Source organism: Neofelis nebulosa, chromosome 2, assembly GCF_028018385.1.
Source record: "Neofelis nebulosa isolate mNeoNeb1 chromosome 2, mNeoNeb1.pri, whole genome shotgun sequence".
NCBI classification, from domain to species: Eukaryota; Metazoa; Chordata; class Mammalia; order Carnivora; family Felidae; genus Neofelis; species Neofelis nebulosa.
The window spans coordinates 23,991,889-24,005,577 of record NC_080783.1 but is presented as its reverse complement, the minus strand read 5'-3'; the positions used below and the strand labels follow the sequence as shown (position 1 = coordinate 24,005,577).

The window sequence follows — 13,689 nt, the reverse complement described above, 5'->3', positions numbered from 1 at the left end:
GGTTATTGCTATAAAGATCATGGTGGCCTGAATTAGTATAGTGGTAGTGGAAATGGAGAAAACCCGATGAAATGGAGAGAAATTTAGAAAATATAGTTTCTAGGGCTTGGTGATTATCTAGACTTAGAGAATGAAAAAGAGAAAGAAGTTAAGCATGGAGCCCGTTTCTTATCTGGGAAACTTAGTGGATAGAAGATAGAAAAGATGATGAATTCAATTTCGGAAAACTATGAGTAATAGTTGTGGTCCAGTAACTGCTGAGTAGAGTCTCAAATTTAGAAGAGAGATATGGGCTTGAGATGTAGATACATAAGTCATCAGTTGATAGAAAGTAACTTCTGAAGCCAAGAGAATAAAAGGTATAACCCAAGCACTGGTAAAGTGTGAAGATGAGAAAGTCAAAAATAGAAACTGGGAGAACACCAAGATTTTTATGCCTGCCCACAGACCAAGGCAAGTTGGATTCCTGCACTGGGCCCCATGTTTACAGAGTCCCTTGCTCCTCATGGAATGAGGAATGTGTAGAGCCAAAGGAATATGCCTATCTGGAGATTACTCCCTAGACCATACCCTGGATACCCAAGACTGAAGAATTCCTTTCCCAAATGGCACTGAGTTTGCACTAAGGGTTAGCATAGTCCTCTTCATATGGTCTATCTTCCTGGTATGCACACACTTAGGCCTGAGGAGAGGCTAATACACTACTCTTTATGTGCTGTGTGTGGGGTGCAATGTGAAAAGAAACTGAGTGTGCAGGCTGAGGTGTCCACATGCATATGCATGAGGCCCCTTTTGGTACTAGAAAGAAACAGAAGTGGGTCTAAGAGAGAGGGCTGGCTCCAGGTCAGGCAGTAGTTCTGCTCATGCTGTCAAGGTATGGTGTGGAACTCTAAAGGATCAAAGCATTCTATATTTATTTGAACTCAGTCTTCCAAGTTAGGAAGGTAGAACAATAGTTTTTCAGCTTAGGGGCATCTGGGTCTCTCAGGTGGTTAAACATCTGACTCTTGGTTTCAGCTCAGGTCATGATCTTGTGGTTTGTGATTTCAAGCCCTGCATCAGGCTCTGCACTGTCAGCACGGAGCCTGCTTGGGATTCTCTGTCTCTTTCTCTCTGTCCCTTCTCCTCCCTCCCTCAAAATAAATAAACTTAAAAAAAATAATTTTTCAGCTTAATTTAAAATATTAAAACATTTAGGCATATGAATGGAGGCCTTCATTAGTACTTTTGCCCCATCTGCATGGCTGTTAAGGGTAGATTCATAATGAAGACTGAGAAGGAGCAGAGAAGCTAGAAGAAATGCAAGAGATCAATGTCATGGATACCAAGGAAAGAAGTGTTTCAAAAGCAATGAATTATTCAAGAGTGGCAAATGTTCTCTCTGACTGATATAAGATAGTCTAAAAAGGGTCCACTGCACTTGACACTATGGAAGCTGGTGACGTTGATAAGAATCATTTCATGGGGAAGAAAACCAGGTTGCATAGACTAGGGAATGAGTAGAAAGAAATTATGGAAAGCAAGCATAGAGAACTCTTTCAACCACTCCATTTTTTGAAGAGGAGAAAGGTAGTAGCAGGAAGGAGATTTGGTTTTGAGGGAATTTTTTTTTAAATGACGAGAGTTTATCATATTAAATACTAAAAGGAAAATGCCAATAGAGGGGGAAGACTGAAAATACAAGTGAGAAAAAGGAATAATAAAATGTAATGTATCGGGAGGGGCGGAGGGAGGCTGTGACAGAAGAATTCCAGGGCACAAGAAGAGGAATTAACCTTAATTAAAAAGAGGGATACTTCTTGCATTGAAACAAGGAGGAAAAAAAGAAAATATTCCTATAAATGCACTTAATCCTTATAAAATTAGTAATATTATATTGAAATCATTTCAAATGACTTTATTCCCTGTAAATTGAGCTAGAATACCATCAAGAAGTGAGATACCATGTTTGTGGAGAACAAATGTTGAAATGGCTATAGGGTTCAGCAGGAGAGAGGACTATGCAGGGATGGGATCAAAGTAGCACTGCTACAATGTGGATGGAACAACTGATATTTGAGATCACTTATTCACTGATTCATAGTGACCAATTTGTAAGGCTGTGGGATTTTCTCCAAAAGTACTAGAAGCCCTGTAGATATGGGACAGATGTTTCTCTGCTTTCAATAGAGTGGGGTTTCCTAGTGGGGTTTCACTAGGAGAAGGTGATAGAAAGACAACAAAGTAAGAGAGTCAAGAATATTGGCAACAGAGTAGTAAACATGATTAACCATGGAATCTAAGCTGATAATAAAAAGAGAGGAGAACACAAAAAGATAGAAAGTTCAGGGATCATTGGTCTGTAGGGCTTGAAAAGTTCAAAGAATAGTATTTAACTGAGGGGCATGGTAAAAAGGAATTTATAGTGAGTGTGGAGTGATGAAATTTTCATTTCAAAAACCATCACAGAGACAATGTGTGATTGCTTTTTATATACTACTCGAAAGGATAATCCAAATAAAAAAATACCATTAAATTCCTAATAAGAATCTAATGTTATTATTTTAAAATCAATATGTAATTAGGAAAAAATCTGTCCCCCTTTTCTAAGGACATAATCAAATCAAATTGAGAATACCATCTCTAAGTCATAATAAACATTGAAAATGTTACAAAGAACAAAACTAAATAGATTCAGAAGACATAAAAAACCCAAAACATTTATATAAAGGAAGAAAGACTGGAAGAAAAGTTACTTAGGGCCCAAGGCAAGCCTTTGAGTATTCTTGCAGGGGCTTTATCAGTATCAACTGTGATCCCTTAGGGCCGTTCTCTAGTCTTTTTTTCAAAGAGCTCTGTCAATAAATCTCTCCAGCTTGTCTTAAAATGGTATTTTGGTGATTTGTTAGTTCTGCGATTTCAGATTGAAAGGATATCTTCTCTAAGTGATTGATTATTGGAGTAAAAGAATTTTATTAGCCTTCCCTCCCTGAAATAACCAAAGATTTTCTACCAGTCATCACTCAACCCATATCAGGATGTTCCACAATACTCTTTGACAATAGAATATGAGAATCTATTTGAATATTTTTCTCTTCTAATTTTTACCCTTTATAGTAATAAAATCTATAAGAATAGATATATTACATATATAATTAATGGCAATTCTTTATATAGAATCACTATTTTTATATATTCTTTTTAAATTTTATTTATTTTGAGAGAGACAGAGAGAGAGGGAGAGAGAGAATGCGAGCAAGGGAGGGGCAGAAAGAGAGGGAGAGAATTGTAAGCAGGCTCCATACTGTCAGCACAGAGCCCTACACAGGGCTCAATCCCATGAACTCTGAGATCCTGACCTGAGCTGAAAACAAGAGTCAGAGGATTAAAACCAATGGAGCTACCCAGGCACCCCACTATCTTTTATACATTCTTAAAAAACTTAGATGTTTTTTGCATCTAAGGGCTTGGAAATGAAAAAGAAAAGTGTAAATACATTATATTTAATCTTTTTGTTTCAAAACCATAGGCCAGATGAAAACAAAGATCCAAATATGCAAGATCTTGAATGTAGGTCGCTGCATTATTTTTCTAATGCAGCATTTTGGGGGAAAGTATTTCTCCTAATTCTAGATAAAATAGTAAAAGTGTTAATCCCATGTAAAGAAAACAGTTTAAAGACCTAGAACTAGTGCAAATTGGAAAACATCACAAAACTGGCTAACAGATGACACCATTCTCCTTAAGTATCTTTATTTTGTAAATAAATGGACATTTTTACATACTAGTGTACTTTATAATTTAGTTTTGAGGTAGCAACTTCTATCAGTCTTTCTTTAATTTCCTAGGCCCATATATCTAAAGGTGTGTGTGTGTGTGTGTGTGTGTGTGTGTGTGTGTGAGAGAGAGAGAGAGAGAGAGAGAGAGAGAGAAAGGAAAGAAAGAAAGAGACAGAGAGAGGGAGGGAGGTACACATGGAACAGCATAAAGCAGAAATGAATAATGGACAAAAGAGATGGGTATTTATCTCTTGAACTGAAATATACCATCTGTAGTTCTAATACATGGGAACATACTTCTCATTAAAACCACCTTTGAAGTAAAATCATTTGTAATGCTTACCCACAAACTTTTGTGGAGTGGAGCTTTTACGTTTTCCCATATTCCCTGTGAGCTTCTCTATGACAGCAGGTCTCTCAAAAGGCACCAGAGAAATATTGTTGTCCATAATAGGCTCTTGTTCCTTACAATCTTCCATAGGAGGTACTATGTAAAACCATACAAAAAATGCAATCTGATAATTTCTTCAACATTTTAAAAAGACACAAAGCTGGATTTGCCATCTCAATATGTGTTAGATAAACATAAGCTAGTATGCTTGGATAAAAGTAGAAAGAATAACCTTTAGTGTTAAAGTACACTCTTTAATTTTACACACACACATACACACACACACACAGAGGGGATTTGTTTTTATTCGAGTCGTTCTCAAATCAATGACAAACTGTTGGCCACTATTGGTGGCAAACATGTTCATCTTGTTTCTCATCTTACTCCTCTGAAAGTGTTTTTAACATTGATTAAAATCAATACAACTTTAAGACTGCACTATTCTCAAGGCTTTTGGAGTTTATTTTTCTAAAACAAATTAAGTAAGTCAACTTGTTTTGCAGGAAAGCTTAAACAGACACAGAATAACAGCACGATATTTAACCAGGTTTTTTTTTTTTTTTTTTCACCCATGTATTTTCCTGTAGCAGATTTTCTATTGATGAGACAAGTGAGCTATTAGCCCTACTGGTAGTAGATAAATACCTGCACAAAGCAGCCTTCATGAAGGAGTTTCAATTCTGAACATGTCTATACACAGTAAACTGTGGCAGCTTTATGACTCCAATTTATTTTAAAAAGAGCTCTTCAGCAGGATAAAACATTCCATTTCCAAATTGGCATATTTGTTCACTAAACTGCTCTAACTCATTTGACATAAACTCTCCAAAGCTGCTTCCTCTGCATCACATTTGTCTAAGTTGCTAGGGGCTAATGGAGTAGTTCACAGATATTGACATTACATGTTGACATTCATAGTATAGAAAAAGGCTTTCACAAAAGTTTTTGCATAGAAATACTGTCAAAGGATGTTTAAGGATAGAGTAACATCTGAGACAGATGATATCAATGATTTAAGCCAGAGTTCACAGGAAAGACCATAACTTATTCTTGATTATCGTTACTTTCTCTAATTGTACCTGTGCCAGGGCCGTTTGGGAGCCTACAGGATTCCTATTTTAGAATATGTTTACTTGTTCAGCATACACTGTAAAATGATTTATTCTGCTCCTTTCATTTGTAAAGGAGAGTTCCACTGTGTGAAACACAATACATTCTCATTTATAAGACCAGACACTAAAGTAAAATGAGAAAGCAAGAGATGAAAGTTAAGAAAATCTGGTGAACCATTCAGGTGACCTACTTAATAACCAATACAGGTTGCTGATTTTGAAGAAATGAAAAATGGCAACAGAAAAATCTTTTCCTAATTTGGACATGTTTAAAGAAATCTATATCCAATCTAAATTTTGGGTTAACCTAGTATATTCTAGTGGATAGACCAGAAGAATTTAATCTTCAACCTTATAAGATATGGCTACGATTGGCAAGAGATTCTGCAATTACTGGATGTTAATGTAAAAGGAGATTATGAGATTCAGAAAGAAGGAAATACTCAGGTCATTTTCTATACTGATATAATCCATGATGTTACCAAGTGGAAAAAAATTATATCCCAAGATGTTACACGAAACATTATGTTCTCTTTAGCCAATAACTAAAGTAAAAGCAAATACTTAAAAAGGAAAGCAAAGAAAGGCTGACCAAAAAATTCAAACAAGGGTGGACAGGAGGATGGAATGGCAGTAGAGAATGGATGTGGTTGGAACCATTAGTTAGATACAGATTATTGTCAAAGTCTTAATTTTTGTTTTGGGTGGTGGATTCGTAGGCAATTACTACATTATTTAACATAACTGTCAAGCTAAAAAACAGGCTATGTATGGACTGAAGATGAAAATATGTCACAAACTGGGATCCAAAATGAAAGAAGGAAAGAAAAAAAAAGTTTGTTGTTGTAAATTTTGTTAAAAAAACAGCAAAACTGGTTAACAGGGTTTGCCCCCAAATTGAATATAATAATTAGTTTTGAAATGAGTAATCTAAAACTTGGCAGTTTTGCTCTAAGTCTAACCTTGAATTTTCATATTTGCACACATTTAACACTCAAAACGAAACCTGGGTGTGCGAACTGTCCCACACCACATCCACCTCAATTCAGATGATTTGTCCCAAGTTCAATGAAGCTCATGTGAACTGAAAACAATGACTTTGTCAGAGCTCTGGTCTTGCTTCTATTTAACATCAGCCCTCCACATATCAAATATTGAACCTATTTCTACCATATCAGCAATAATAATAGTAACTGATATATACTATGTGCTAAGTACTGTTTTAAGACTGCATTAAATTATTTAATCTTTTCAATAACCCCCTTGAGATCAGTCCCATCTCCATTTTGTAGATGGGGAAACAAAAACCCAGAGACTCCTTGCTGTTTATGTCTAGTTCATACGGAATATGTTGAGTTGAACCTAGGTGGCCCGGCTCTAGAGCCTGGGCCCTTAGCCAGTACACTATACTATTTTTTTTGTTGAGATAATTAGACTGTTGACTTTTGATAAACAAGTTTGACATATTTTTAAGGTCTGCCATTGGGAAAAGATCTGATACATTTTCTCAATTACATAACTAATCTGAATGTTTTTTTTTTTTTTTTTTCTTTCATGGGTCTGGGTGCAATGTTTGGGCTTGAAACAGAAAACAAGTTCTTAAGTTAACTCAATAATGCATCAATCACATAGTGAGAGATTTATCTAGGCTAAGAAAATACCAATAAGCTAATCTTACTTGTTAAAGCAAACTTCATAACCAGATATTTCCTTGACCTTATTTTTGAAGTTATAGCCAAGAGGAAAATATGTTTGTAATTGCATTATTTCATTATCTCATCACATTTATAAATCTTAAAGACAGAAGCATCTAAGAGTGTTCCCAACATAGCCATGTTTACCAAACAATCCACTCAAATTCAAAATCCAAAAAGACAGTCTAGATTAGATCACATGTCCACCCCCTGGCCAGGAAAGGGCAGGGAAGCTACGCTTATAGTCTTTTCATATAATAGGAGGACAGTTCTCTAAAGGAAAATAGAAGTTTGGTTATCAAAAGAAGAAGGAAGTTTTGTAGGGCAGGGAAAAATAATGGATGTCATCTATATTGTCACAGACTTTCTCCATGTTGCCAAATAAAAAAAAATCAGTTTATCTTATTTTCTTGATAACATCTGACAGTACTGGCTTGCTTTGAAATCACTCTTTCCATTTTCCATTCTCTGCTCCTACTTATCTTCATGGCTCTTCTTTTTTTTCTTTTTTTCTTTTTTTTCCTTCTGGTGTTTTCTTGGCTTTCTAGATGTCTCACTCTATAGTTACCCATATAACTTTAGAAAACATTACTTCAGGTTACAACCTATATAATGATGACTCCCAAATCTTTATTTCCTACCCAGACTTCTCTTGAGAATTTGAGATCTATATATTCAACTTCCTCCTAGACAGTTTCACTTGGCAGTCTCTCACAAGTGCCTAAAAGGTAATGTGTTCAAAAGCCGAAATCTCCATTTCTCACCCCTTACTTTCTCCTATTTTTCCAATTTCCATCTACTTAGATGGCACCATTATCTACCTGATCATCCATGCTAAATATCTATGACAAATACTAGATTTCTTCCTTTCACTCAGTCTCCTTTCCCTTCTCTCACCTCCTCCTAATACACATACATGGGTGTACTGTGTATTTTAGATTTTACATGTATAGTTGCTCTCAATTTCTAATTGTTTATGCCAGGCTACTAAGCCCTACTTGACCAATCAGGAGATTGTTGCAATGGTCTAGTTGCTTCTCTCTTGATTCTTTTATCTCCTATATCTCTAGAAATAAAATGTGAATACAATAATATTTTTTAGGATAAAATACAAAATTCTTTGCTTAGCACAATAAGTCTTTGATATTCTGTTCACAGACTATTTCTCTGGCCTATCATCTTCCAATTTCTTTTGCCCGTACAAACTGGGCTCTAATTATACAGTTACTTGTTGGTCCTTAACTCTCCATAATCTTTTAGGCTTCTATATCTTCACACATGTTGTTCTCTCTGCACAAAAGACTCCTTTCATGGATGGCTGTATTGTCTTTCAAATCTTCACTCAAACAAAACTTGCCCCAGAAATTTCTCTTGGACACCTCGTCTGGTTTAGACATCTATCCTACATGCCCCTGTAAAGCTTATCAGACTATTGTGTTGGTTTACTGGTCTATTTCTAACAGTAGTTGGTAAGTAACCATAGGGTACAGATTGCATTTTATTTGTGTCTCTAGTACCTTTTATGATATAAGACAAATACAATATTCAAGGTTTTTTTTACTGAATGACTTTATGGAGGAAATAATGTTACCGGATGGAAACAAGTTGAAGGAACTTACTAGAGTTTACAGATTCTCAATTATGTTCCCAGACTTGTAATAAAGAACTTCCCTTTCTCAAATAATTCAAAGCATAAACTTAATAATATATGTCCTTGCTTTAAAGCTAGCTATCTTTTGGTTCATGCTTTCATTTTTGTCTCCTGGCAAGGGGGAAAAAGCTAATTACATACTTCACTTTTTAAAGCTTTTTCTTCAAGCTAAAGAGCCTTGAGAAATGAGCATAAAGATAATTTTCAAATAAGATAATCTGCCATAAAATTATTATCTTTATTTCCAAAACTACAAGTAATGAATTTTCTCCTTTTCCCTCAAAGTCAAAAACTTCTTATTCTATCTCCAAAACATGTCTCTTGTGTTTCATCCAGTTCTCTTCTCCTGCTCCTGTTTTCTCATCTTTTCCTTGGCATTCTTAATTCTAGTCTCTCCTTGTCCCTCAGTCAGTCATCTCTCCTATATTCTACACTGGTGACATTTTTCTTTACAAGAGAAAAATCAGATTACTCCAGTGGAATTCAAACATTGTATTAGCATAAAAGGCTCCATTTTTGCATTGCAACCAATTATGTTAGACTTATTTCCTATCGCTTCTTTAAATGCAACTATGTTCAATGTCCGGGAACCTGCGAATGTTCTTTTATACTTCCAAGTGTTAGCCTATGGCAAGTGCTCTGCCTGGAACGTACATTCTCTGTGAATCTAATTTGTGTGATTTTTCTCAACCTGATGTACAAATCAAACACTGCACATAAGATTTCTTTGTTTTCTCTAGACAGAGTTAGGTCAGCTCTGCATTTGTGCTCCTACAGAAGTATGTATATGTCTTTATTACAGCATTTATTTCATTTTATTTATCTTTTTTTAAAAGTACATATTTCCTATCAGACTATAAATGTAAGAAAGAAATTGCATCCAGGTATCTTTATATTCCCAGAATGTTTCATAAAAATAGGCACATAGCAAGCCTTCAATAAATGTTTCCTGAATGAAGTGAAAGAGTGCCTCTTTGACTTCAGACATGTCCCTCCCTGGAAGAGCCAACATGGGGAAGAACATGTTTTAGGAATGAGTGGCTAGGAGACATAACTATGTCAGATATGAACCAAAAAAAAGAATAATAATGAATTTCAAAGAGTTAATGGCAGCCACAATGATGGTAATGGCCACCCCTACCACTGAAGATAAGATAAAAAAAATAGACAAGATAAGCAGGATAGTAGGAGAGGGATGGGGATAAATACGAATTTCACCGTGGCCATCTTTCAAAGGAGACACATGCCAAGCTATGTATATGAGACAAGGTTAATGATGAACTCTGAGAATATTCTGTCCATGTTTTTTTTTTTCTCTTTTGGTCAGTTCCTACCCCATACACTCAATTCTGTATTAAGAATATTAACAAAAGGAAAAGGAGATTAAGGATAATCTCAAATTATTACTACAACATACCTAGAAGTACAGTATGAAATGGTATTAATATAACCTTAAATGTTTAAAACTATATCCAACATGGTGGAAAAACGAGTATTTGGGCCTATAAATGGGCCTAAACCTATGTCGTTCTCCCACCCTCACCATACACTTTGCCCCCTGCTCTACCCAGTACCTGACTGTCTTTCCCACTTTCCCCATTCAGTTCCAGTTTTACAGCAACCTATAGAAGGCTTTTCACCGTCGAGGGCTAAGCAATCTGAGAAATGGAGGTTGAAGCTATAGCTGTTTAAATGTCTCCTCCCCTCCTCAAATACACCTGCTTAAATTTTTTTGTCAGCGCTTATTCTATAACTGGTTAATTTGCCAACGCATAGTTAAATGTTGACTATTTATGTACACTTTACCTTCCCATAACAACATAATGTGTTTTAGAAGAGACTCTGTTTCTAATTCAGATGTGTGTGCAACAGAGTTTCATAAATAACTCAATGAAAAATAAATTAATATAATTAACCCAATCCAATGTCAAAATTGCAATGAGAGAACATTATATGGAAAAATTAGTACCACAAGGTATCTTAAGTTTCGGCATGCCCTCAAGCCTCCATCAGTTACCTTGCCTCAAACCACCTCTAAAAACAATTTAAACAGAAACAGTGTGCTCAAGTAGGCAAACGAAACTTCAAATGCCTGTTAATGCTGATAAGTAACATAACTTTATAGGGTATGGAACATTTAATATTTCTTAATATTTAATGCCCTGAAATCTAATAGTGAAAAGAATGGTTTATTTCACATCCAGTCCCACTTAATTCTCATACCAAGCATGTGACGCACACAGATGCCACACAGCCAGGCCAGGCTTACTGGACTCTGAGATTTAGCATTTTAAGTTCCATGCTCTGGACCCCATGCTGCCCTCATAAGCCCAGGTGATGCAAGCTTGCACTATCAAATTTACTAAGACATAAAGCACAAACAGGTTTTTAAAACTGTTAATAATGATAATATAAAAATAAATGTACTCATTCTCAACAAATAGAATTATATAATTCTTTAGATTATATAAACTACCCTCAAGAAGAAATGCTTCAATTATTCAGGGTAGCAAAGTAAATATTTTAAATTTCCAATTTGACAACAAATAATCACTTGCTGTCCAATCAACACAGTTCCACAGTATGTACTACGTAAAATAACACAAAAAAACCCCACAAATAATCCTTGAGCTGTATATAAGTTGCTAAATAGATATTTACATTTTAAAAATGACTATGGCATTCCCCAATTATACTATTTGATATTGACTAAATCTTTTAAAATAAAAGATAGAAGTGCAACAATAAGACTTTCGTATGTACTTATATGAAGGATAAAATTAATCAGCATAAAAATATAATTAGGACAAAACAGATGCCCCAAATCTAAAGAATTGAAATTCATAACTTTCCTTTGCAAGGCTGATATACAAACATTAATTTTTCAGTAACATAGAGTTATTAATTGATAAACCTTAGAAACTACCTTCCTACCTGCTATTGTATATTATGGACATGAGGATGTTTTGCTTGGGTTCTGATTTTTGTGGAGGGAAGTGGGTGCCTAATTTTAATCTAGATCGCTCCCTATACTAGTAGGAAGCAAAATGAGTAATTCCCAAGATAAATCACAAAGCTGATTAGAGAAAGATCAATTATATCACTGATCAGTTACCAAGAGAAATGAAAATACACAACCAACCAACTCTTTTAGGAACCCTACAGACTTACATAGAACCATTTCTAACTACTTGGCACAGCCAATGAAAGAGAAAGAGTAAATGCTCTCTTCCTTTGGTGTACTCAAGGTCAGCTGCCATTATTATGTTAATTCAAACACATGTTATCAGAAATACTTTGGGAGTATCCTAAAAACTCACTATAGGTTGTTTGTCAAGGGTCCCAAAGCTCAACTCATTTCAAGTGCTTAAGAAGATAATCCCATGCAAAGTTAACGCCATCTAAAATTGTTTGAAAAAAAGAGTAAGATTTCATCTTCATGCTCAAGGGTAGAGGAACTGTTTAACCCATAAAGAACTACAGAAGTAGTGAGGGGGAATGAAAATGGTGAATGCCATTTCTACCCACCATGATGACTCATGACCTGCCCAGCAGCCTCCATGCTGACATTCTGGAGATAGTTGTGGCAGCGTTCCTTGTGCTCCTCCAGTGAACTGCGCTGCTTGTAGCTTCGTCCACAGTAGTTGCACTTGTGAGGTTTACCCACTGCAAAGAGAACGCGAGGTTAGCGTGCCAGCAGTCTCATCCAAAGCAAAATTAATATCTGACTTTTGATAGTGTGGAGGAAGCATTTATATGCCTTTCAGACTCAAATCTCTTCCTCCTCCACACTCTGATTTAGGCGAGAAAAGCTAATAAATTTCTAACAAGACTAAAAGCGAGCAAGAAGATAAGGTAGATCGTACCTTTGGAGATAGGGGAAATACTGAATCAAATTCATGCTCTGACTGTATCCTAGATCATGAGGGGCTGATGATCAGTCTTCAAATTATCTGACTTGTAACACTAACATTTGCCCTTACACAATTCTCTCAGCTTTGACTCATTCAAAAGACAAATCACGAGTGTCCTAGATACATGGTAAGAATTTTTTTAAAATTTTTTTTGCAGGGGGAGGATAAAGACAGAAAATTTTTACTGAAGAAAATAAAATGCAATAACTTGAATGTCATCGTTTAATGAAAAGATTATTCATGGGCACCAAGGAGACTAAAAAGAATTCAAGTGATGAGAAAAAGTAAAGATAAAAGCAGAGAGTTTCTCTTTTCTTTCCACCTTGGTAATAACTATTCATACATGCAAAACTTTGCAGAAGAGAAGTGTATTCTCCCACATCAGCCTGTTCTTAGGTTACCAAGAACTAACCTACTAGGTGCTTTGAGTCAGAATTATTAACAGTAACCACTGAAGCCCCAACATATTTAGTTATACAATGATAGCAGCATTTTCTAATGCATTTCACATTCAGGAAATGAATTTTCTTAGTAACCAGAGAGCCGTATGTCAATATACCTGGTAAAATACTTCAATGCTCACATTAAAAAAAAAAAAAAAAAAAAAAAAAAAAAAAAACTTTGATGAAGGAAAACACATTTATGGAAAGAGATATGTTTAATGTAAAGTCACAAGGATATCAGAGAGCACATTAATTCTTGGTTTTGAACGAATACAGGAAAAAACATAAAACACCAGCTGGTCTGTGCCAAAGCCCTCATCAGTAAAGCACAGTGTGAATCAGGTCAGTGGCCCTCATCTGACATAGGAATCACTTTGTTTTGCCCAAAGGACAAACAGACCACTCTTTTTCATAGTCAAAGATAGTATCTCTAACTCCAGTCACCTTACAAACCCATGCTATGACGCTGGTCACAAGAGGAACTGAAATACTGTAACAAGGCAAGGTGTTCATAGCTGCATAGAAATTTCACTATACTGCTAAAAAAAACACACACACAATTTTTTAAATTGTATTTGAGGTACACATAAAGTCACTTATTTCATGGTCATAATTTTTCAAAATGGTGTTAAATAAAAGCTATCCAAGGCAGGATTAGTCATTTCTAAAAATATGAGGCAAACTAACTTCTATTTTTCAGAACCAAGAATTTCTATACATTGAACC

General features: G+C 35.5%; 1 protein-coding gene across 15 annotated transcripts in view; it reads right to left on the bottom strand.

Annotated features, from left to right (window-relative positions):
• The window catches only part of IKZF2 (IKAROS family zinc finger 2), a 163,926-nt gene that overhangs the window by 10,356 nt on the left and 139,881 nt on the right, over window positions 1–13,689 (bottom strand). For all 15 annotated transcript variants that reach the window (XM_058706059.1, XM_058706055.1, XM_058706062.1 and 12 more), the window contains 2 exons: window positions 12,135–12,272; window positions 4,102–4,245 (listed from right to left, as the gene is read on the bottom strand). In XM_058706059.1, the coding sequence (XP_058562042.1) occupies window positions 4,102–4,245; window positions 12,135–12,272 (282 nt within the window). The remainder of the gene's footprint in view (window positions 1–4,101; window positions 4,246–12,134; window positions 12,273–13,689) is intronic.